Source organism: Tigriopus californicus, chromosome 3 (assembly GCF_007210705.1).
Source record: "Tigriopus californicus strain San Diego chromosome 3, Tcal_SD_v2.1, whole genome shotgun sequence".
Lineage (NCBI taxonomy): Eukaryota > Metazoa > Arthropoda > Copepoda > Harpacticoida > Harpacticidae > Tigriopus > Tigriopus californicus.
The window spans coordinates 8448934-8475087 of record NC_081442.1 but is presented as its reverse complement, the minus strand read 5'-3'; the positions used below and the strand labels follow the sequence as shown (position 1 = coordinate 8475087).

The window sequence follows — 26154 nt, the reverse complement described above, 5'->3', positions numbered from 1 at the left end:
GTTCTTGCGAATGGAAATGTTCTTTTCACATTTGGGAAATAATCCCCAGCTACCAAAGATAAAATAACCTACAAGCGAGTATTTCAAAAGATGAACCCTTGGCAAAAAGGTGGTTGGACCAAATCATGCATTTACTTTTAACAATCCCGACCCGGGCTTGAACCGTTATCGAAAAAAGTAACCGTTACTTTTTAGAAAAAGTAACACGTTACCGTCACCAATACGAGTTAATTTTGCAGAAAAAGAGGACCTAAAACTTGGAAAAAACGCTGATGGATTTTTTTTTTTTTTTACGTTTAATAAATATGATGTGAACTGAATGACTACTGCATTTATTTATTTGATCCAAGCTACGGCAAATAAATCATTGCATTTGAGAGGGCATTTTACAAATAATTTGCTCGTTAAGTAGAGAAGAAAGTAACGGCAACAAGGAGACAAAAAAACCGTTCCGTTACAGTTACCAATAGAGACTACATTTAGTCTCTAGTTACGAATAGCGTTACTCAAAAAATAACGCGTTAAAAGTAACGCCGTTTCTTGTTACGCGTTACTTCACACCGTACTAGTTTCCTAGGAATACTGTAAGTTGAAAAGTATTTGCAAGATTAACATTCTTATAAATGCACCAGCGGCCCCTGAAGAGCTTGATTCAGAGTTACAAATATATACTAAAGTGGTTTTACAACCTCTGTGAATGGTAGATACATGAACATAGGTTGTGTGGCAATTAAAACTTTCCTTCCTACCACTAACATAATTATTTTTCCTTGATTGTCCATTCATCCATAACTCATCCGAAATATAGAACGTGTTTTCACTCATTTAGAATGGAATTTCATTCCGTTCTACCCAATGTAAAAAATGTATTACCATTACTAATCTATTTTGCAACAAAAACCATTTCAATCTCCTCTACATCCTTTTGATATTACTTAGGAAAGGTAATAATTAGTGTTTCAAAATGGCTTTTTCCCCCCCCCCAGTCTGATCATAAACGTACGGGTGAATAATGAATGCCTTTATTTGCTCGACAAATACGAGACCCGAAAACCTGAAAAGGTATTGCGAGTAGTACCCTATCTAGGTACGTACGTACGTACGTGTCAGCCCAGGTTGTCATTAGATTTCCATTATTGATAGGGCACGAACCCAAGTGGCTTTGAAATCATCACCAACCGGTTTGCTATCATCCAGTCAGTGGTTGGTTGGTGGTCGAGGTAGAAACAGGTGAAAAGAAAGAGTCCATCCATCCATTTAGCGTATGTTCATTGGTACTCCTCCCAAAGAACTTTTGGGCAACAGTCTGAACTTTAGATTTGAAGATGGCTAGTTCATACGGATTGCATTCGGGATATTTTCATCCCACCCTCCGGAAATGGCAGGGCGGAGCTGGCACCACGATTGCTCCCCACAATCTGATGCTACCCATTTTTGTCGTGGATGACGAGGATGGGATTGAGCCCATTTCGTCCATGCCCGGTGTTTTGCGAATGGGTATCAACACCATGGCCGTTTTTCTGGAACCATTGGTAGCCAAAGGCTTGGAAGCGGTTCTTCTCTTCTCCGTCACCAACATATTGAAGGTTGTTATGCTTCACTATCACTCCGATATCGCCCTCACTATACGTTGATTTCGGACTTCATTTAGGATGACACGGGCGAGATTGGGGCCAAGCCAAGTAATCCTACTGTGGGTGCCATCAAGCGCATCAAACGGGACTATCCGGATCTGCTGGTGGCGGTGGATGTGTGCTTGTGCCCTTACACCATTTCCGGACACTGTGGTGTGCTCAAGGACGATGGCTTTATTGACAATGGAAGAAGTTTAATTCAAATCGTCAAAATAGCCAAGAGTTTTGTCTTGGCCGGAGCCGATGTGATTGCACCATCGGACATGATGGATGGACGAATCAAAGCCATCAAAGATATGCTACAGACCTTGGGTTGTATGAACCGGGTGCGTTTAGCGAGTGAAGTGTCAATTTTCTCACGCTATGTTGTTATGACCCGCTGATATCTCGCAGGTGTCAGTCATGTCTTACTCGGTTAAATTTGCATCCGCATTCTACGGTCCGTTCCGAGAAGCGGCTCATTCCGCTCCAGCCTTTGGCGATCGCAAGCGGTATCAACTACCTTTGGCGAGTCGAGGATTGGCCATGCGAGCAGCCAAAAGGTAAGTTAGCCCTTCAAATGAATTGACTGCCAAATTTGCCTTATGTTTTACATCGTGCTGATTCAAGGGACGAGGTGGAAGGAGCCGATATGCTTATGGTAAAACCGGGCTTGGCTTACTTGGATATCGTACGTGAAGTCAAGGATCGCCATCCGGAATTACCCATGGCCATCTATCAAGTGTCGGGGGAATACGCCATGCTACATCATGGTGCTGCTGCAGGGGCCTTTGATTTGAAGGCCATTGTCATGGAAACACTAACGGCAATGCGACGAAGCGGGGCCGATATCATCATAACATATTTTACGCCACAATTGCTGGATTGGCTTATGGAAAAATAAAAGAACCCACATCACGTCTTAGGGTTGATTACATAATATATTTGATACCGCTGGATTATGTTTCAATGCGGTGTGCGGTGCCAAGAGCATGGGATTCAATGAACGATAAGGCGTACATTGCGTGTTAACACGTTAGAAGTTCACGGGGGGACCTAGATAGTCTTCTCTATAACAAAAGTAGTCGGGCGGGGGATCCATAAACTGCAACCAGCTAATTGACGGGTCCTGCGCGGCCAACGGGCCCCGCATGAGCACATCGAAGAAATCGCAATCTCTGCGACTCTCCTCGTCTTCCTCTTCCGAATGCGGCGACCCATTGGACTGAGAATAGGGCGGTGACAAGATGTCCAAAAAGGCGGCGGGTCCGCCCACTGAATGTAACTCGTGATAATTGCCTTCGACAGGGCTGAGGCAACACGGCGGGGATTGGGGAGAGATCCCGCGGGCAATTTCCCGTCGTGTGGGAAACACCAAACCCTGTCGAAGCCAGAGTCGACATTCCGGATCGAGATCGGAGGGCACCTTGACCCGATTGAGATCCTCGCCGGACAAATTGGTATACGAGATCAGATCGATCTGACCGTGGAGACATTTGAGAATGCCCGTCATCTCGGGATGATTATGTAGCGGGATGCACTGGCCGGTGTGGATAATGAAGATCCCAATGCTCACCGTGGGATCTTCAAAGATATCAATGTATGTGATGGGCGCCCCACTGGCACCCATGGAGCCCGCCCGTATGGCCGACATCGAGACCGGACTTTGAAGGCTGGGTGAGCGGTCTAGACCCAAGTCTTGGGCCGTCATCCCGTCCACCAATTCAATGAGGTTTTTGAGCCCGGGCTGACCATCAGCATTGACTAAACGAGGTCGACGGGCCTGAGTGGATGACGACGAGGAAGAGGAGGAAGAGGAGGAGGAAGTTGAAGAGGAGGATTTGGCGAATACGGCTTGCGCCGTTTGGATGAGCTTCTGAATGCGATGGTGGGCGGGCATGACGTTGGGCGGGAATCAACAGCCACAATACATAACCAAGGATACGTCCGTTGATCTGGGAGCGAAACCGGGGATTCCGTACGGGCCCCTCAAAAACCAATTTTTCTAGTAGGGGAGTGGTACTGTTTTCTTCTGTGTTTACCTCTTTGGCCTCGTTTTCGTCTTCTTTTGCTCCTTTTTGTTATGTATGCGTTTCCTAGTATTAAGATTCTCTTTCTGTCTTTCTTTCTTTCCTATCTTCTTCTTGTATGTAGGCCAGAGAGTGAGTGAGTGACTGACTGACTGAGGGTTGAAGGACGAATTTGGAGAAATAGCCTTGAGCGACAGCGACCCTGTCTGTTGTAAGTTCGTTGAAAGCCAGCTTGGCCACGCAATCCCATCCAAACGTTTCACCGAACCTAAGTTACCAGCCACATTCTGGAAAGCTCGATCAATAAATGAGCCCATTAGGAAGAAGGATGGAATTCGCCATTTGATTGAACTGAAAATCATTCATGGATGACTATTCGTTGGATACCCTGGTAGAATTTGATCGCTTGATGAGACCTAGCATTAAGATTGAAATCTGCCTTACACTGGATCCATTGACATTCATCAATGCTTCTTCTGATTACTTCCGATTATTATGACTCTAAATTAATTGATGCAACATGTGATTGAAATCATAATGATTGATCAAATCAAATCTGAATTCAAAACCTTGTCTCATGGTCTTGAACTATTGCTACCCATTAGCATTTACTGCATAACTTGCATTATTACATTAATTTGTATAACCTTCAATTCTTTCTCTGGGAATATCTATTTCTCTGGGAATATCTATTTCAAAGGAAAGTATTCCATTCAGATTAAGTCGAGTGATATTGATCAATTCAAATTGTCTTGATGACTTTTCCTTCTGGTCAGAGAACCAGGCTTGGTCACGGAATAATCCCGGAAATCCCGTCCATCCAAAAATCCCAAGACAGGAATTTCGGAGCCAAGTTTCGGGATTTTCAGGATTTTCCAATACTTTTTCAGTAAAAAAGATCAGAAGAACTGTCATCCTGTGACAGATTTATTACACTTTGTGATCTTCATTTCTTGATTAATATCAACCTACTCCAAAACACTGCTTGGGCCTTGACCAGGAAAGTTAAGAGCTTTGGGGTCAAACAGCGCTCCTGGCCTTGTCTTGGTGCGGACAAAGAAACATGAACAAGTCAGAGTAAAGTAACGGAGTCTGGTGTTTCAAACCTTAATTTTGTTGATGAAATGACTAATATTATACTTAAGAAGCATACTAAATTGATACACTTATGCTTACAAATAGGTGTCATTTTTTTCTTTTGGTGGGTATGAGGGGGGATGGGGTGTCATCAGCTGTACTAGCCACTGCAAGAAATGTAGTCCTTGGAATCATTACTATAAAAGATTTGTCCAAATGTTACCACTTGAGTTTTCGACAACAAAACAAATCGTTTTGTGAACAAATGCATACTACGCAATACCACTAGGCTCCAGAGAAGAATAGATTGGACACCATAATATCTGTGTCTATTAAAAATGTGCTCTAATGGCAAACATTGCATTCCAAAACTGTCAGTTTCATGTAAATGAAACAAAGAAATTTAATGGATAACCTGGTAAATGCACTTCAGTGCCTAAATTTTGTAGCAATTAAAAATGAAGGAAAGAGACTAAAAAGGGGCTAAAATGACTTATTCCAATTGTAAAAATAGTTGTTAATCATGACATCTTTTTGGTATTTTTACAACATTTTTGCGCATTTGCACAACTTTTCAACCTTTTTTCAACTTAAAAAAAACATTATATCAGCCAAAAAGAAGTTTTTTCCAAGATCTAGTTTTTTTACCATCTACCATTTAAATAGCTAATTTCTTGAAAACTGGCTTGTTTAAAATTACAAATTCGGGGCCATTTTGAGCAATTTTGGGATTCAATAAAGAAAGGTTTAGAAGGTGTATTTGATTCCATTATTTTTTTACCGCTAGGAGCAAAAAGTGTGTCGTGAACTGTTTGGGCAGTCTTAGGCTACTGGAACTAGTTTGAGCCATTATGTGTTTACTGCTATTTTTAGAACTATACAGGCCAGGAACATGAATGTTAGAGTTTTGACTTAAAACATAGGCGCCTGGGTGCACATTCATTCAAAAAATATCATTAATTTCTGTGCTGCAAGAGTTTTAAAATTGACGGAATGGGTGACTAAGTTCAGTGATGGGATCAAACCAAATTTCGAATTCAAGGCTTCAAGAAAACTTGGAAAGTGAAAGCACCAGTCAATTCCATCATAACAAAAGAAGTTAAGTAAGAGCAAAAGGCAACCCTGGTTTGACAAAGAAAAAACAGGGTAATATTTTGAGGTTAGCAAATGTTTTTCAGATCTTGCCTATTGTCTTTTGAAAATGTAAATTGGTAGCCCAAGAAGCAACCTCATGTGACTGTTTATTTGATCCCCATCAGTTACCAGTAGTAAGAATACATTTGTTGTGCTTTTTTACTAGAGCTTATGGAAAGGTTTAAGTTGTTGGGATTTGCACTTTATGCTCTTACTCGCATCTAGTCATCACTCTAGTCAATTATAAAAACCATGCGTTTGTCGATTAAAACACAGTTCTCCAACTCTCTCTGCCACACCAACTTGCCCTCCTAGCTAGCTCAATTTCTAACATAAGTAAGCTCTGGCAGGTTCGTTTGTTTACTGGCACCATTGTCAGTGATACAAGTTTGGGCTTCGAACACGTTTTTGAGAAGCTGACACTAATTCACATTGCTATATGAGGAAAGGTCAGCTTCGTTAAAACTAGTTTGAAACGCCAATTTTGCATCACTGGCATTTGCAGGCACGTTTGTTTGATGATACCAGAGCTTGCTTAAATGTCTGAATAAGGGCATTTCTGTGTTACTCCAATAGCTTGATGGTGGTACACAGTGGTGCCAGATGGTTTGGTCTAAAAATAGCCAGCGAAAACATCAAACCGCCAACATTTTGCGAAAATTCGAATTTTCCGCCACTTTTCATCCAATTCCGCCAAAAATTAAAGTTTTCATTTTACGCACACAATACACTTTTCAAAAGTTTTGAGAACAAACTGTCAATTGCATACAATGCATTTTTGTGCATACAGGGATTACTTGATAGCCTAAAACATTTCTAACCTTGCAGCTCCGGGGAACAATCACTCATTTCACTAATCAATTCACCACTTGGGATTGAAATAAATTCTTGGAGCAAAAATGAATGCGTTTTTCAGTGCTTGGGGCCTTGGGCAATTTTGTTTTTAAGATTATGTTTCATTTCATGTTACTGATAGGATTACGCTATTTTCAAGTTTCTTGAATATGATGGCAGGCCAATTCTTTTCATATTAATAATCCAACTCCAACCATTTACTAATACTATATGGAAACATCTTAAGATGTTTCTGACTTTAAAAGTTAAAGAATGTAGCACAAACAAAGTGCGTCCCAACTTTTAATATAGTGTATCCCAAGAACAATATGAGATCATGATATGAGAGACAGATCTATGCAAAATGAATGGATGAAATATATATATAAAGGCGGTTGTTTATATATCTGTAACAAAATTGTACTTTCATGTTAAACAAATTTCTAGAAAAAATGAGAAAATCTTCAAATTACGCAATTTTCTCTCCAAAATTTACACAACCTTTGCTAAAAATATCCCAAATTGCAAAAATATTAATATTTTTTGCTGAATTGGCTAAAATTGCAATATAAATTACAGAAAAATATCAAATATTAATAATAAAATTGCAAAATTTGTTGATACAAAATATCTGGAATATACAAGTTTTTTGCAAAATTTGCGCAATTTGCAGGATGAAAGTTTTGGCCGGCCCTACTGATCATGCAAGCCAGAGATGATTATGTCTTTTGATTTAACAACTTGAAACATAGAATGAAGGAATTTAGTTAGCGGCAAATAATTGATATTTTTTGAATGAAATGTTTGCCTAGGTTCTATGTTTTGATTCAAAACTATAAAATTCATAATACAGGCCATGGTATTGATAAAGAAAAAGCAAGAAGCAAGCATCATTATTACTTATTACAAAGGGTCGGAAAATAGTTTAACTTCTGAAAATAAGCCAAAATTATCTCCAAAAACGTAAGAATAAGTGATAAATGAAAAAAGTGTTGTTTATTCAGTTATTCAAGTATAATTGTGCTTTTTAAGTTCAACAATGCTTGATCATCGTTTTTCAAGATGTTCTTGCTCTTTGGATTGGGTCTTGCCTTATATCAATAAAAAATTAAAGTGCTATGAAGACTCCTCAGTGAAAAAAAAATAATTTCCCTTAAAAGGAACTATTGAAAAACCTAACATTAAACTATGAATGATCCAATTTTGGTTGAAAGGAAATTGGTAACCCTTTAACTTTTGGCCATCAAAAGACCAACTCTCGTAACCCCAAATCTTTGCCCTCTTTCTGGTCAGTAGTGAAAGGGTTCACCGTTCTTGCATGAAGTTCTCTACTCATCAACGGTTTGATGATGGACACCGAAAGGCTCACCCAGTTCCCTCGGCCTCTTTTCAGTCATCAGCAGGTCGTTGGTTTTGAATGTGAAACTTTTCGTGAAAAGGGTCGGTTGAAAAACCTTACACCATACAATGAATGATCCACTTCTAGTCTAATGGAGATTGGTAACCCTCTGCATTTTGGACATCTGAAGACTAACTCCTGTAATCCCAGATCTTCCTTCTCCCTTTGTCTGGTCAGCCTTTAAGTCAAACGGACTTTCAGAGTCCGATTTTGGTACTTTAGTTGCGTGATTTCAAAACGTGGCATTACGTTGGATGGAAACTCTAATGCCATCTTTTCCGCTTGGTTTTAGGCACCTACTATGGTCAGTTGTGCCAAGCTGAAAACAAAGTAACAAATTGTAGTCATGAAGAAAATGAATGGGTTCTCTTTTTCCACCTCCCTAACATTTTCATGAAGCCTCCCCCCCCAACTTTGCTACTTTTCAAAATAACAAGACCAAGCCTAGCCAGCCACAGGCCAAGAGGAACAATAGCCCATAGTTTGTCAGTTTGTGGGGGAGTTTTGTAGACATTTTGTTCTGGCAGTGATGGTTAATGATTTTTGAAAGCTGCACCACTATTCCACATTTACAAAATAGAAAAAGTCCATTCAAATTAATTCACCAAGATAGTAGGCAGTGCTTGTCAAATTTAATGGATGGAGATTCAAACTTGGGTTACTTCACCTATCCTAATACTGGCCCAACATAGTTTCAATATCATTATACTCAATTCCTTCTCATATAAACAACCCAGACTAAAATAGGTTGCATGTCAGGCGGTGGTAAAAAAGCCCCATGATTTTCATGACATTTCTCAGTGTCAAGGATGGCTTTGATTAGTGCTCTGTATTTAGAAAAATACAACAATGAGGTCAGTGCACCATAGCGGTTGAAGTTTGAACCTTCATTTTTGCTCCAAAACAAAGAGTTTAAATGCCTCCCAGAGCCAAACTGAACACATATTTGTGCTTTAAGGGGTAGTTCTAAGACTGGAATTACTTTGGAGGCATCATTAATTGCAATCACAGCAATACCAGATTCTAATTATGTGTTTTTCAATCAAAAATGTAGAAATCAGCCAATTAAATGGTATCTGATTAGTTCAAAGTATGTTTAAGGGTACCTGAAGGGTAACTAAAGCCTGCTAAACTAAAACTGCTATGGTACGCTGAGCTCAATGTCGTAGTCTTCTAAATACAGAGCCATAGCATTTGATGAGTCCGTTCATATATCAACCATATATGAAGTTATCTATGAGTCCGTTCTACGCAACACTGCCCATCGAAAATCACGCAACTAAAGTACCAAAATCGGACTCTGAAAGTCCGTTTGAGCCTTTAAGGGGTTTGTTTGTTGTTTTTGCATGAAATACTCAACTCACTAACGGTTCGAGGATGAACACCGAAGGGCTCGCCCACTTCCCTCGGCCTCTTGCCAGTCTTTAGCAGACCCTTTTGTTTCGGTTCTGATCTTGCGCTTATTTACATTTTCGAAAATTATTTTGGCGACAAACTCTGGGAGAGTTACCAATCGCCAAGTGCTAGACAATACAAGTTAGATCTACGTAAAAGCTAGCCCTCTAGTTGGATCACTTGCGCTGCAATATGCCCCTATGTGCTCAACGGTTACTCTTAATGAAAGCTTGGGAGATCAATGTCAAACAAATCATTAAGCAGGGACAAACATTGTCACCCAAGGTAGACCTGAACTTTGTTCCTTTACTTCGCGTAAATTTGCCTTGTAAATGGCCCCAAAACTTTCCCCAAAATCCTCGATTTTGGTTTTTTATGGTTATAATTCCTGAAAAAGTTTTTCTGCCCAAAACTGAACGAAATAATTGAAAACTTAATTTGACCCTGAAAAAGAGTCTTTCCGACCCCTTTTTATTACACACTAGTCAGACCCGTTCAACACAGCCCAAACGGCCCATGCTGCTGGCAATAAGAAGCTAAAGTAATAATAATAACAATATGTTAAAAAATCTTGACATTCAATTATCTAGTCACCCACGAAGCAAAATTTTTAAATTCAATCTGACACAAAAGTATGCCAATGGGTTATTTAAGAGGCCTTTAGGTTTCTATTCATGAGGAAGGCACTAGCTTTAGAGGGAATGAAGGTGAGCGTCACAATACATCTTTGGGTTTGGAATTCATGGGTCTTGAAAGCTTTCTTCTTTCATTTAACCCTCATTTGCACGTTTTCATCCCTGGTTTGTCATTAGTGGAATATGCAATATCTTCAGGTTCTTGGTCGTTGTAATAAGTGCTGACCCTGGGAAAAAGTTAGATTTAAAAAAGTCTTCTTTTGAATAGGCTCGTTGTCAGAGGATGAGCTATATGGCAAGTGAGCTGATCTTACCTACTTAAAAACCAGGGTCTTGGGAGAACCTTTGCAATTTTTGCACTACCACAGTTGAGCCCACATATTTCCTCTCATTTCACGAAAAATGTAGCCAGTGATTTGACACACCAACAGGCACACTTCCAATGATTATAGCACAAATAATGAAAATGAGCACATTCCTTCTGTTCTTTTCCGCACTTTACTGCCGTTTTTGTTGCCCTTGTTGGCGTTTGAAAAGATCAGGAATGCCGCTTTTTTTGTTTGGAAAAGAAGAAAGAACTGATCAAAATGTCCAGTCAATCAAATAAACGTTGCCAACATCTAAACCTGATTTTTTTAGGTAAATATAAAGCCATAGTTGGGGAGTTTCTGAAAATAGGATGAGATTGCTAGTGGGGTTAATGCTCTCCTTCCATCTTGGCGAGGAATTTCTTTTCATGGAAAGATTTCTATCGTGGATGGAGGGATGTTGATCAGGAAAATGATGATGCAAGATCTGAAGCACTCCCAGGCCACGAATGTCTTCCAATCGTAGATATTATTGATATTTGAAAAGTGCTCTAGTGTGAGAAAGCTTTTGCATTACTGATCCAGAAGATTGCACGTTTTTGCATTATTGTTGTAATACTTATGTTAGTACTCTGATACTCTGACCAGAAGACTCTAGTCCATAGCTAAGAATACTTCGAATCAAACCATTGCATTAACACTGATTGGCATTGACTTGCTTATTCCATTGAGGCGAAAAAGTGTTCACAGGTGTCTTTTTGCTAGAAAGTTCGCATGCTGGTGCCAGTTTAGTTAGTTATCTAAATGAACTCGCAGCATTGTTCCTGGTTTTACTGTGGAGGTTTTGCCATCTACTACAGACAAACGACACCCATCTAATATGACTAACTTCAGGATTTGGAGGCACTATTGATAATTAATGTGTATAAGTTCCACGCGCCTACATTAACTCCAACTTGAATTGCAAATAACTTAAATTATAAACCAAATTAACGGCAGAATTAAACTTACCAATATTATGCGTTTTAAGCAATATTGATGAGTACCAATAACTTGAAAGGAAATATCTTTTCAAATGTATCAAAGTAGGTATTCAGGCTATTTTTTCAAGGGAAAGGTAAGTTGGGGTTGGATCAAGAGACTAGACATGGCCCAGCCCAGACATGGCCCAGCCCAGACATGGCCCAGCCTAGGCATGGCCCAATATGTGGACCCAACCAACCCAATTCAGACCAAAATTTGTACCAACCTTTTAGTTCAACTTAGACCATCATCAGAAAACTGTCAACCAAACTCTGCCCGTAATGGTCTACCAGCCCACCATACTTTAAGCCAGCAAGATAGGAAATTCTTGGCCCATTGACTCTTTTAAGTATCAACTGTTTGATAATGTCAGCACAAGTTTTGTGAGGTCACTAGAGTACTTTTTAATGCAGTAGAGGCACTAAAAACCCGAGACAGCGTGCAATATTATACAAAAACCTTTTTAAGGTTTCAAAAAAAGTCTTTTGTAAAGAAAAAGAAAATTCTAAAATAGGAAAATTAAGTCAAAAACAGCTTTCCGACTAAGACTATTTTTAAGCATGATAATGAGTAAAACTGTGACAGTTAATTAGATTGCAATGCTACATGAACCATTCCGTTAATAAATAATTGAATTGAAACTCTAATTTAATCCCTTGACAAAGTACGATTGACCTCTCAAAATTTGATGCTGAAATCATCTTCCTTTCCTGCTGGATTATCCCAGAGGAAACAAGTAATAAGATAGTGCACTGCGACCAATACCATCAGACAAGTTTTTAAAGCGAATGTGTGGGTGGCAGCTGAATGACGGTTAGGGTTTGGTTTCTGATTATTGAGGCACCGCAGGAGCACTGTTGCATGATTACCGATTCAGCGGCAGTAGAATGTCACAACAGACTCGCTTTACCTGTTTTACATTTTCAATGATTACATCTCCAATAACGCACCGGCCTGGCGCTAAATACAAAATCGAAGAAGAATTGGGATGGCAAAACCGGAGCCACGCGTGCTTTGTTGTCACTCAAAAAACTTTTGTTTTCACAATCATCACAGTCAACAACTATTCTATTACTATTACTTACAACTATTCACCCTCGAGAATGAACGCATGTTCGTCATTTCAGGTGCTAAAGCAGTAACTCATGCTTTAGTTTAAAAATTGAAAGGAAGCTTAGAATCGGCCATCCCGGGGTTGAAGCAGGTATATCGGATTAGAAGCGGTGGCTCTGCCAATACGCTAGCTTCATACATTCTAAGACTTTGTCCATTGCTGTTTGTTGGGAAGATGTTGAATGTGAAAAACATTACAACAAAACATTTCTCGAAACAAACGTGACGTCACCACGGTCTACTTTCAGTATTCTATAAAATATAGTACTTGTAAACCATGGCAAAAATGCTAGTGGATAATATATTCTAAAAACTATACCTAAGCGAATGAGTTTTGATGAATGATTAATTAAATTCATTTGATTAACAAACAAAAAATTGAAGACTCTATCAATTTTAGGCATAAGGAATTTAAATGTTTGGTATAAAGTCTTAAATGTCTAATCATTAAAAAGAGGTACATCCTTATTCATTTCTTTTAACTTTCATTTGTTGTTTCGGAGTATGCTGAATGTACTCAGAGACTAGAATGGTTTGCTAACGTTGACGAAGCTGGAAAAAAGACGAACGATTTGTGGTCCACTAAGAATATTAGGAGTTGTTCCTACATTCTCTATCCCCGTCGAGGCCTTGACTCATATTTCCTACGTTTAATGGCTTCGTAGCATTTATGCTTTTTCCTCTCTTCGTATTGTTTCTGGGGTCATTACTCACTTCCACTTGACTGCAATCAGTGCTTTCTTTCACAATTGTTGTTCCTGGATTGTTGTATTGTTGGCCGTCCTCTCTGCCATTGGTTGCAAAGGAAAAAAAACAAGGTCTTCTATATTTTTTGGGAGGATAAGGAGATCCAGCGAGCGACGCAGTATACAAATAAATATTCCTTCGTGGTTTCATACTCATAGAATTTATTGATCATCATTTGAATTGCTCGTCTTGGTGTCTATTAAGTCAATTTCGAATGCATCGTATAAGTGAAAGACCATCCCGGATTCTGCAAGGCCATGTTGTACTATGGAGAAGGGATTGAACGCCTCTCCAATCAATCCTGGTCCATGTAACGGGATGGGTGATTGTATTTACAAAATAGTTTACAGTCATACCAGCATTATGATGAATGAATATTAACTCTAAGCGACCTTTTGCACATCTAAGGAGGATAACAAAGTCTCACAACATAAACTGTTAAATCTTTTGTTCATGGTCGGAGGTGTGGCATTTTCTTCAAGATTCGTAAAGGTGACTGGGAAATCTGATTTAGAACTAAAACAGGCTGTTTTTGACTTGCCCCCCCCGGCCTTCAAGCAGAGGAGACCATTCACACTTGGCATCATCGGAATTCACACTCGACATATTTTTCAGGGAAAATTTGTTTTGGAAATGGAGATTGGGTCGTCATCTAACAAGACGACCAGTTTGTGTCGGATTTACAAGAATAAAGACCTAGTGGAGCAAGTTTTACATAATCATTGCCGTCAATGTAAGATCGTCATCAAGCAGCTCGGCGTCTTGATTCTGGTGATAATCATCATCATTCTCATGATTATCATGAATATTAATCTGGCGGTTTCCATTCCATTGACTGAGAGTAGGTATTATATCAACATATATAAGTATAACTTTTCTTCACGTCCTTCCTCTCGATTCCTTGAGTAGTTTGAGAAGAATCTTGTCTTCTAATTGGTGAAGTTCTAAATAAAAAGGGGGAGGAAGGAATTCGGGGATCATCGGTATATCATTCGGCCTGACCGAAAAAGAGTGAATCGCTGGAAAGACTCTCTTGAAAACATCATGTTCATCATGGCTATTATTACTTTCTTCTTCTTCATCATCATCGACTAGGTTAGGAGGAAGAAAAACGGAGGTCATTCGTTTTTCCCTGTCACGATTCTCTCTCTCTTTCTCTCTCTCCCAGTGGTTCGTTAAGAGGGGAAAGAAAAAAAGGTGGAGGAGACTCGAGGCTCGAGGCTGAAAGGAATCGAGGTCGAAGGCCAGAAAATTCAGCATGTCCTCCTTCTCATTGTCTTCATTGTCGTCTCTTGTTTTTTTCTGCTTGTAGACTGAGCTTAGGAACTTATTTGACCTCTGTCGGGTGTTGGTCCTCTCATTGAATTCGGGGCCAATAGTTTGAGGTCAAGTCGGGCGTTTGCCCTGGAACTTGAAGTGGGACCGACAATCCCGGTGAGAGTACTCCTAGAATTTGAAACATTCATAAACGTCAGGTCGAAATGCAAGATTCAAGCTGTATAGTGAGGTTACCTTGAGAAGAGCCATGAGGCCCACCTGACAGAGATGACCCGTAATTGGCCATGTGCGGGTTGGTCTGAGCCGCTCCACAAGACCGTCCGTACGACAGTGAGAGTGGATCATGATGGAACATTGAGTATGAATAGGCTGCGGCATCTCTCTGTTGTTGAAGACACGTCTGGGCTGACATACTCGACAAGCTGCTGCTGAAGCTACTGGGACTGAAAAAGAAAACATAGAACAATTTACATAGAGAAGGGGCATGATAACCAATACCTCAGATTGCCTCCTCATCTTCGCTTGTTGAGGGCTATAAAGTTGCTCATTCAAATGTTTAAGAAGCATTAAAGCAAGCTCATTTTCAGGCTTGGCTGAATGATCTGCCGGAGTTAATTCCCCTTATCAAAAATTTCCCACTGCATGGCTGAACTTGCACTTAGGCCCGCAGAGACCACACCATGTGGAAAAGGGGATGGAACTTTTGAGATTGAAACTTAAAGTGCACCCTCATCATGAACCACGAGTGGAAGTTTCGAATCTTACCAGTACGAGTCGGCCATGCTTCCAATTGGTTGAGGTATCGATGGATACATCGAGTTGAAGCTCGATTGGAACGGAAGCCTGGATGCCATGGCAGCAGCAGTCACCGATGAAGTCGGGGGTGTGGGACCAGGTGTGAGAGGTGAATCGGATCCTGTGCCACTTCCGCCCACACCCCCATTGGAGGGTCCATTTAAAACATTGCTCTCTGTTCCATTGTGGGATGTGGCGCCGTTACCACCATTATTATTATTGTTGTTTAGGCCGCCATCGCTCGAGAGCGCTGTGCCGACAGAATTGCCGCCACTGACGACCGCTCCCGTCGTCGAATTATGCGACGGGGGAGCGTTGGGATCACGTTTCTGGTTGCGGAGCTTCTCCTCTCGCCGCCACTTGGCTCTTCGGTTGGAGAACCAGACCTGGAGATTTTTGAAAGGAAATAGAATTAGAGATGAACCCAAAGATAAGATCTTTGTCTGAGTGGTGAACTTACTTGTATCCTGGCTTCTGGCAGACCAATCTTCTCTGCTAGACGTTCCCTAGCAAACACGTCGGGATAGTGAGTGCGTTCGAACTCTGAAAATGACAACAAAATGAAGTTTCAAACCAACTCTTGGGATGTTCAAGGCCTAGCATTTCAATACCTCATTTCTTTGTGGTATGCGATGGTCTTATGGCCTAAAGGAAGATGCCAGCCATCTCTATCTTTCTATCTGTAATACGTAATTGCTGGAACCCTCAGGATCAATTCCCGACAAAACAACGCTTCAGTCCAAGTCTCGAACGACACACACACACACACACACACACACACACATGTCACAAGCAGATATTAATCCCCAAATCTGTCCAGGCTCTCAACAGCTCAAACCTATTTCCCAAAAGCGACGATGTTGGTTCGTCCTTCCCCTTGGCTAGGAACAGTTTTCAGATGGAAGAGGGAGCGACAGACTCGTCAGAGGTACTACTTAGTACTCGGAACCCAACGTAACCGTGTGTATAGTGGTACAGTAGTATAGAGACCAGAACGATGGTTGACTGCGAAGGGTAGGGGGTATTGCACTCGAGCGGCATTGGCTTAAAAGCGGATTTACCATTAAAGTCCATTTCAGGAGATTCGAGCTTGTCTCTCTCCAGCTCGCTCTCGTGGTGTTCTACGTCTAGCGGAATCCTACTTTGGGAGGAAGAACCACTTTTAGGGAGAAACTTGATGCAAAAACAATTCATGATTCCTCCTCCACCGTTCGGTAGTTTGCAAAGGTGGGGGAGCAAAGCTTAGAGACCTTGGTACAGGAAATTTCAATTTGATGAAATTAGGCAGTCCATCCCAGGATTTCATGCTTCTCTACCCTTTCACTTGGAATGCTAAGTAGTACTGTGCTCCCTCAAAATTGAGGGGCAATTTGCGGAACAACGATGGAACCAGATCTGGTCAGGGTCTGTTGCCATTCGGCCGTCAATTGGGGCCAGTCTATGTTGATGATGATGGTGGTCGTGGTGGTGACGGCGACGGCAATGGTGGAGCTACTCAGTGGCAAGCAGATCCCATCATGAGAAAGATCCATTGGGATTCGCTCGAGAGAGAAGAATTCCCTCGAGAGCTCCCCAAAGAATGTGGTGAAGAGCCCTTCGCTGCGGTCGATTGTTGTGGAAATTCAATTCATTCTCCACTTAAAATCAGCATGTGTGCCAAGTCCCCAATGGTCCATCGGGCTCAGCGAACTTCTAGCTCAGCTAAAATTTGACAATTGCTACCTCAATCAGCACACGAAAAATCCCCCACAAATTCTACCCCCTGAGCTCTTAAAGTCGCCGAGTTTTCCACCACCAAAATGGAAGGGGGACTAAAGGAGGGAGAGAAGGAAAGAAAAAGAAGGAGGAAACACGGTACTGCTTTGAACTCATTTTCAACTTTTAGGGCTGGTCCGCTATTTCATTAGCTGGCTCGTTTTCAGCAGCGTTCATGGCGCCTTCGCCGTGACGGTTGTCGTTGCTCCTCCTTTCATGCTTGGCAGGAAAGAAGACGTCTCGTTGTGGGCATTAGGCCCTCAAAAATAGACCAGACGAAAAACTCGTAGAACCTCTTTCCAAATTCAGACTTCAGTACTTGGAATTTTTCGCTTGCCTTTCGAGGTTGCGTCTAATTTACAAATGCTACGAGCCACCACCGTCTATCCATGTACGTAGGAGTATGTATTGGCCAAGTCGATGGTTCGATGGGTGTTCTTGTCTTTCCAAAGCTTCTCCTCGTGAACATATCCTACTAGTCTCGGGTACCCGGGTACGTACTCGTACCTCCTGCCAGGGTTCGATTCTGTGCTTCTTCTTTTTCCTTTGGTTCAGGGGCTCTCAATTTCACGAATGAGTGGCCAGATTGAAGCTAGCTCGTACCTAAAACCCACCAACATGCTCACCGACCCAACCAAGATCGAATACAGCAGTTGGGCCAACACCATCACCACCAATAGCCACGACGAGAACAACAACAACACCGTGGACCGAGACGCCGACAAGAGGCACTTCGATAACAACCAGAACCTCGCACACACACACTACTACTAACTCCATTTCCCCAACCCATTCAAAATGATACACTTAATGTATGCATGTGCAAAGCATTTCTGATGAAGAGGATTCGAATGTGGAGCAACGACAAGATTGATAGTGATCTTGAAGACATAGTTCCGAAAAAAAACACCACGCACCTTTTTCTAGTTGTTCGATTTGTTCGGTGGAGAACGAGGTTCGATTTCGTTGAAGTTTTCGTTTCAGTCGGAGTCTTAGTTGTGAATCTTCATCCGCCGAGGAGTTGTGATCCGAATTCCCGTCCGAGGTGGCCTCGTTCACTCCACTATCACTGCCAAACTCGCTGAAACCACCTAGAACAGAGATAAAGGAGAAGAATGATAATTATTCCCGTGTATCCGACAGATTTTATGGAGAATCGTTTGTTACAGACGATTGCATTTCGTAAGAGGCCAATTGCTTCAAAGTGCCCATAAAAAAAGAGCAGTTCCGTTATATTGGGATGTTTATCGGGTCCTGAGGCATTTTTTCAATCTCGATCCCGATGGTACGCAAGAGCGCCAAGTTCCCTCGATCTCAAATGATCCTGTTATTTGATGTAAGGCTAGGAGGAGACTGTTACTTACTTGCATAATGTATATATGTACGTAGACATATCAGTTGTGAAACTTGCCGACAGCTTCAATGAATTGCAATCGGCTAAATTGAATTTGTAGTCAGCCTAACTCAATTAGAGGGAGGATAGTTTTTCGGACGGGCGACTTTGGTAGGGGAGGGCGAGCAAGGAGGGACGGAAAAAATGATCCTATTTTCGACGGGGAAACATGATTATGATATTTGTAGCCCCGAGAATGAATGAATTGGGGGCTCGGCGTGTGACCCATCAACCAATCGGCCAACCAACCAAGTAGTCAACCATCCGACCGGAGGATCTGAGACATTTGTTTGCCAGTGTGTGCTCCATACATAACATATGTGAATCAATGTGTCGAAGAGACTAATTTGTGATAATCTCATTGTCATTCAGGCTGGGTTCATAACAAATCAGCCATAATTTCCCCTGTGCAACCATCGTAATTAAAACATATCCCGAGAGTTCATTCCAATGCCGTGTTTTAAATGCGAAGGTTAAGATGAGCCTTTGATTTGTTCTTTTCCCCTTTTAGCTAGTGGAATGCTTGATGTCATATGAAACTCACATTTGAGTAGTTGTAGTGACAAACTTTTGTCTTTTCTCCTCCCTCCTCTTGTTGAACAAACTTTGAGCAAACATGGGTAGACAAAAGAGGAAAGAGAAGAAGACTGGAGCGAAGAAGAAAGAAGTATTAAGTTTGTCTGAGTCTCTAATGTTCCCTTCTTTTCATCCCATACCAGGGTTCAGGGTACCTACATGTACTCTTTAGATTGTACCCGAGTCACTTCTCTTTCTTTCAGTTCCGTGGCTCCGCCAGGATCAGTCCTCGAAGGAAGTAATAGCTGCTCGTCGGTCGACGTCTCTTGGTCACCGTCACCGTCGTCGTCTTCGTCGTCGTCGTCATTTACTCAATCCTCGGGGCCCCTACAAGTCGTTGCGTACGTATTCGTCTACCAAGCAAAGGCTGCTTTTCTCTCTTCATCTCCTCTCTCGCACACAAGGCGAATTAGGAGAGGGAGGTCTTTCGCATGAGTTGGTCACACCCTCTCTGCATTCCAAAATGAAGGCTCAAGAACGATATTCTCTTAGGATGGCCCTATTTCCACGACGAGGGGGAACTCCTAGAGAAAGACTGGATGAGTCCTCGCTTTACGTCCCCTGGCTTGACGAAGTGAAGGCTCGTGGCTGGATGAGTGGAGGCTGGAAAGGCTGGAAAGGCCGCAATTGCTCGTCTTCAAAAGACTGACAAGGGTATTGCAATGCACGGGAGAGGGGGGAGGGATTATCTCTGAACAGAAATACTGATGGCTAAAAAAGGTTACGGAGATTGATGTATTGAAGATTCGACAAGCTCTGGATGGAGAGGAGAACAATGCTATCGCCCTCTGACCGGGGCAAGATCTTTTTACCTTTAATTCGATTTGAGTTCAAAATAACCTAAAAGTATTTGGGTATATTTTCACACATGCCGTCTCCTTCTTCAGGTGCCAGTGAACAATCGAGGTGGAGACATTGCTGAGTAGCTTCTGCTGTTATCCCCAATTCGACGAGTACGAAGTACTTGTTATTAATGCTCACAAAGGCAACTCCTAATCCGGTCATAAACGTGCCGCTTCTTTTGTGCCAACACAAAAAGCATATTTGCAGATCAAAACTCACCTGAGCCAGGCTTCTTCTCTTCTGAGGAGTCTCTTCCAAATTGGTGAGGCGATATAAGACCCGGGTGAGTGCCGCCACCCCCTCCAAGGGCAGATACTCCACCACCTCCACCGCCGCCAACGCCACCGCTTGGATTATGATGAGGTGAAGGTGCAGCCGTCGGCGAGGCCAGACCCAGATGTGAAGTGGGATTGGCCCCATACCACGCCCAACTGGCCGCCGCCTGACCATTGAACATCCTTAGCTTGTCGTAAACGCTGTCAGCTGCTGCCGAACTGAGGTGGTGCTGGACGTTTTGTTCCTTGGCCGAGGCCAAATTCCGAAGCACGCGGTTGATTGAAGAGACCTAGAAGGTGAAAGAGAGAGAGAGAGAGAGATGAATTACGATTGACAAATCTGGCCTGCATATTCTAACTGAATGGTTGTGGTGCATTGCCTTAATTGGAAATTTCCCCAATTCCCTTGTTTCAGCTCGATTGGTTTCGTGATTGAGGGCTGGTTTTTTGAGGGTGCACGCACTTGGTGTTGGTGGTACAGTTCCACCATTCGATCTCGAAAAAAGTGTTTACCACAAAACTAATCGAGTGCGAATGCTCGGCTTTCAATAGAAAATCAAGAACGGACGTGCAAGAAGAGCCACTCATATATTTGTTTATAAAAACTCTCGAGGGAGAACAATACTTGGCACATTTTCCAAAACACTCCATCATATGCCTGATCAAAGAAAAACATGCGATCTGTCATCCGTTTTCAGCTGATTTCTAGGGCAACGCTAAAATGCGATTAACAACCAACAGCAACACAAATTTCATGGTTTTCCATCAGTACGAAACGAGTACAGCCTTCTTACCCCTGAGTTATTTCCCCGCCCATCTCAAACTGACAGTTCAATTTACTCCTGATATCTGTAATTACTGCTGTTAGCTCAGAGGAAGGTTTCTCCTTTCTCTCGATCCATGTTCCCGGTCCAATGGTCCCACGCCACAATTGGCCTATTATCTGACCAACAAAGGCAATGGACCATTCACCCTATCCTAAGATACCATCCATTCCAACTGACCAAAGAGGGCCATTTCCAGTTCCAGGAACACCGGTGACAGACGTCCGATTCGGCGCCGAGCCTGGGACTGAGAAGAAACGAAGCCAGTTGAAGGAACGCACTACGGGGTCTTTGGAGCTCCATTAGTTTTGGGCTGCTTAGCATTTTGAGCCGAGCTAGATGAACTTCCGCTTTGATTTCCGGCGCTCACGTCCGTCTTCCGATCTTTCGTCATGGCTGAACGACATGAATAGGGAAATGGAACTCTAATGGTTCCTCCAGACCCAACAGATACTTTACCAACCGACCTCATTGAGGCCACCCCAAAAACATGACGCTACAAAAATATTAGACACACGCCACATCATCGAATATTGGCCAACATCGACCATCCCCAATGGCACATAGGCTTGTCTTGGAACATCCCATATGTCCTAGTGGTACTCTTTGTTTCTCATTATTAATAAGCTCATCTGATATCAAAGGATCATCAACTTAGTCTTCCTTCTTTCGGAAGAGGTACCAACAACAACAGGATCTGGAATGTCTGGAACAAGTGTTTTGTCAAAAAGTCATTGAAGGGTGGGCACTGCTTTCATGGCGGAGAGTGAGCGTGGAATCTCCCTAAATTGGAGGCGGGACCCTTGACATAAGACGAATGATCTTGGTCAAAAGGGGACGAGATTCCTCACCCATTTAGAATGGGAGGCTGTACCGAGGAGTTCGTAGTAGGAGTGGACCATGATGACGAGGATGAGCTCCCTCGACAATCCTCTCCCTCTCCCTCTCTTTCTTTCTTTCTTGCTCGATCCTCGTTGGCTCTGTTCTGAGTGAGCTAAGCAAATACTTTTCAACACGTTCAACATGTGTAAGGAGACTTAGACTAACAAATGATCAAACTACCGAAATATTTGGTACGACAACAAAGCATACTTTTATGAAAGGACCTTATGAGGCAGGCAGCAACCAACTCGAATACAGTCAAGAGGGGTTCATTGTGGCACAATCTTACATGGCCGATGTGAATGTGAGTATGAGTTTGGCCTATTGGTGCCTGCTGTGGTGTCGGTATGAGACATTCGGCTGAGTTCAGTGGACTCAGCAGTACGTAGAGGAAAAGCTCGTGGTAGCAGTTGATGGGGTGATGGTACTAGGACAAGTTCTTATAGTATAAGTAGTAGTAGCAGTAGTTGAAGTAACGCATGGCATTGTGCAGGACAGTAGAAAGAGGAGGGCTGCAATTGAAAAGGCACTCATCCGAACATTAATGCCGAGACGGGGACTGTGGAGAGACTTGGATCCACTAGGCTAGTTTAGGTCATTCCCCGTACCTTGAAGCACAACAAAAAGAGTACCTTTTCCACATTCATCATAGTTTTGTGTGTGCTGGTGGATCATGGCGAGCCACGTACTACCCACTACCATTCATACGTTCGTACGTAGACCTACTGGTAATTACGAAGAGAGGACAACAACATGATGAGAAAGACCCTCGAGGTGGGGCCATTGTCAGGACCAAAAACTCGACAAACCAAAAAAAAAGACGAGACTGAACCAACAAGTCCAATCAAGCGCTGTGTGTTTACAGTTTGTAGTATAGGTACGAGGAAAATGATCTGATCAATCTCGTCTCTGAGAGCAACATGCTTTTCGATGAGAAACTGCCTCCAGTGAATTTGGGAACAAATAAATGCTCCAAAGGTTATGAAGAAGCGGATGAGCTTGGCTGCTCTCCACGAAAACACAAAAAACTTGCTCAAACATCCTCTGGTGCAACAAACATGGAAACAATTGCTGTTGCTCCCAGTCATACAAGCGCAGTTTATGTTTGATGGAGGGTATTTTCAATATTACAAGCTTAATTTCTGTTTGTATATGTGAGATTGCCAGCCCGGGTCTCTCTCTGAAGTCCCAGGGCAAAACGGGGATCGAGGGGGTTCTTTCGTTTTCTCTAGTCATGGAGGATTACATTCGACACGGTTCCTATGTACAGTAATGCTCACGGAGGCGAAAGAAATTTCTTCTGGTCTCGAAAGAACAAGAAGAGGTGGTCCAAAGAGGGTGTGGATTTAAGTCAGCCTAAAATTCACAGGTTCCATTGGAACAAAGCATTTCTCCCACAATTGTATCATGAGCGCAACAAAAAAAGAAAAATCTGAGACGACGAGGCTAAAATTCCTTTGACTTGCATCTTGAGTTGCAACAAGGGCGTGCCTCATTCTGATTTTTATTCCACTGTAAAAGTCAGTTGAGAGTGTCCCACATGAAATATGGTAACATTTCCGGAGTGGGCTTCGGTACTAAAACTCGGCTCCAATGAATTCTAAATCAGAACAGCATCTCCCACAGAAATTTCAACATGTGATTCAACTCCGGTTTGGTTCAATGGAGAGAATGCTCCTGTTTTATGGTTGTTTCTTCCTTTCTCACTCTAAAACTCTACGACCTAGCTTCAAATGAAGAAGAACATCAAGTCTGAACGGGGTGAATGATATCTTCCGCTTCTTCTCCGAGTTCCAGTGGTCTTTGTCGTTGGAGCTTCTCTTTGGTCTTGAACCATTTCATAGCTGGTTGGCAAAGGCTGTCGGAAGAGCAGCTGAGGGGTGGCAGGAATGCCAAAACTGCCGAGCAACCAATCGAGCCAATAGCTGTCTGTTTCTGTATGTTGGAACTTGGCGAAAAGAGATGGAATGGAGGGGGAACATTGGAGCCCTCGTGGCACCATCATTGAGAACTTCCCGGCGAAGAGAGAGAGTGGGGAAGTTAGATGGGGAGAAAAACTCTTTTGAACTTTTGACTCTGTTATGACGTGTCGATAAAACATAGAGAGAAAGAAAGTTATGATTTGGAAGACGCACACGGACAATCAGCCCACATGTCGGAGTGGTAGGGATAGGAATGATGAAGAAGCGGCTGTTGTTGTTGTTGATGTTAATGTTGCTATTGCTGTTAGTGTTGGTCCTTGATTGTTGGAGTGTTAGGGTAAGGGATAAGACCCACTCCATCATCATTCGGGAGGAGATAATTTGTCTTGCTCAAGGGGAAAAGACCAGCCACCATGATACCAGGGAAACTTTCTTGAAATGGAGCCGCGAATTGATAAAAGCTGATTGAGAAAAAGTACTCGTTTGGCCTATCAATTGCCATGGATGACGCGGCAGAGATTGGATGGTTTGAATAATGGCCTACCGTTGTAAATAATAAAGAGTCATTTCTCTCATCCCATTGTATGATTATGAGTTTACGCATGATGTTGAAGATGGCCTTTTGAGATATATGCTTCACCCCCAGCGAGGTTCAGAACCCCCAAGTGTGAGGAGGAATCCTATGTTGAGGAGAAGACACGTGACACAATGATACAGATTCTTATCAGACTATTCCTGGAGAGCCAGTGAAACAACCCCGAGGAAGATCAGCACCACCAGCACCCTGACTCGCGTCACACTCATTCTCATCGTCATGTGAATCAAAACAACAACTTGGTCTCGGCAAAAAAGCCCTTCCTTCCTCCTTGTTCTCCTTCTTCCTTGATTTTCTGTGCTCCTTCCTTTGTCCTCTCATGACGATAGATCGTTTGCAGAACCAGGAACTGCGAGGAACTCTCCAGTACATAGCATTTATTTGATTTTCAGCTTTCCAATCCATCCCCCGGAGGCAACTTGGAACAAGGAACTTAGAACCAGAATTTTTCTTCTCCCTCTCCTCTCATATCGCTAATCCGACCCTCGGGCATCTTTGATACCATGAACCGATCATTAGGCGTTAATCAATAGAGAAATTTCAATTGACCACCCACTGGTTTGGGCGTCCTATTAGTAGTCGGGGTGTTTAGTCACATGCTTAACTTGAGCCAAGAGCGAAATAGCACACACGCCATGACTAGGGAAGAGCAGGAGGATCATCGGCATCATCTGGATTCCGAAACCACAGAGCATCCTCAGCATCCTCACCGCACATCTGCCATTAAAATCTTCATCATAATGAGGTGAGCCGAGCTTAGCACCTCATTCCAGGGGAAGCGTCTAATGCCACCTACTGCTGGGTCTTCCCATGCGAAAAAGTCCATTCCCAATTTCACTTTTGCGATTTGCATGGACAATTTCGCTCCTAATTGTGACAGATTTCTCCGTGAAACGCCATTCATAAGAACAGCCGGTAAGCTTGTTAAAGCGGTTTCGCCTTAATTTATCTATCAATGGCATCACCGGGGAACCTTTGGACAAAAAGAGGACTCCATCAGTTGGTATAGTAGCCTTTGATGTGATTTACTCCCTTCTACCAACCAACCAACCAACCAACCGACCAACCATCCATCCATCCATCCATTCATCCTCGGGGTCTACTATGGGCAAGAAAAAAAGCCCATCTTAGAACTGCTTGGAATTGGATTGGCACGGATGTGAGAGACATTCAAGGAAGTCCGATGTCACAAGCCATTGGACATGCTGCCAAGAGTAGATTTGTATTACGGCAGGCTGCTTGGGCGATCATGGTACTTGAAGGTAGGGACATTGGTACATGGCTGCTAGCTACGCAGGCAGTGCTATTAGTTGCCCTTCAAGTGATGATGCACTCTAAAGAAACTCCATTGACATCATGAAGGGAGAAAAACTCTTTCAAAAAAGGTACCTGGATGGACCTTCCAAGAGACCCTAATGGATTCCAGACTCAATGGAGTAAGGGATCAGCGTCGATAGCCATTAGCAATGAACCAACCTTTTCTATAAGCTTAAAGTATCGAAGAGGGCTGGCTGCTGGCTGCTGGCTCTCGCATAGTAGCAAAGGGCAGTTCAGCACAACGAATCGCATTTCAACGCATTGACTTCAACCTGTTCAGAATGGAGGAGGGATACCAAAAGAGGAATTTGTATCATTATTGGAGGAGCGAATCGAGACTCTTTTCTATGCCACCATATGACACTTGCCATGTTGGAATATTTTTTTTTAT

At 42.5% G+C, this 26154-nt stretch overlaps 3 protein-coding genes across 3 annotated transcripts in view; 1 reads left to right on the top strand and 2 right to left on the bottom strand.

The window, feature by feature from the left end:
- The first annotated feature begins 1176 nt into the window (after positions 1-1176).
- On the top strand, positions 1177-2531 carry LOC131878537 (delta-aminolevulinic acid dehydratase-like). Its single transcript, XM_059224535.1, has 4 exons — positions 1177-1586; positions 1652-1960; positions 2028-2176; positions 2244-2531. The coding sequence occupies exons 1-4, from the start codon at positions 1326-1328 to the stop codon at positions 2515-2517; spliced, it is 993 nt and encodes a 330-aa protein (XP_059080518.1). The 5' UTR covers positions 1177-1325; the 3' UTR covers positions 2518-2531.
- Positions 2532-2535: 4 nt separating this feature from the next.
- LOC131878541 (2-aminoethanethiol dioxygenase-like) lies at positions 2536-3842 on the bottom strand. Its single transcript, XM_059224538.1, has one exon. It carries the CDS (start codon positions 3511-3513, stop codon positions 2650-2652), a length of 864 nt encoding a protein of 287 aa, XP_059080521.1. The 5' UTR covers positions 3514-3842; the 3' UTR covers positions 2536-2649.
- A 9552-nt stretch (positions 3843-13394) lies between these two features.
- The window catches only part of LOC131878532 (paired box protein Pax-6-like), a 28832-nt gene continuing 16072 nt past the window's right edge, over positions 13395-26154 (bottom strand). Inside the window, exons 5-10 of the mRNA XM_059224528.1 lie at positions 20168-20513; positions 18054-18227; positions 15842-15924; positions 15352-15767; positions 14821-15029; positions 13395-14754 (exon numbers count right to left, since the gene is read on the bottom strand). Coding sequence (XP_059080511.1) covers positions 14666-14754; positions 14821-15029; positions 15352-15767; positions 15842-15924; positions 18054-18227; positions 20168-20513 — 1317 coding nt within the window. The 3' untranslated portion in view covers positions 13395-14665. The remainder of the gene's footprint in view (positions 14755-14820; positions 15030-15351; positions 15768-15841; positions 15925-18053; positions 18228-20167; positions 20514-26154) is intronic.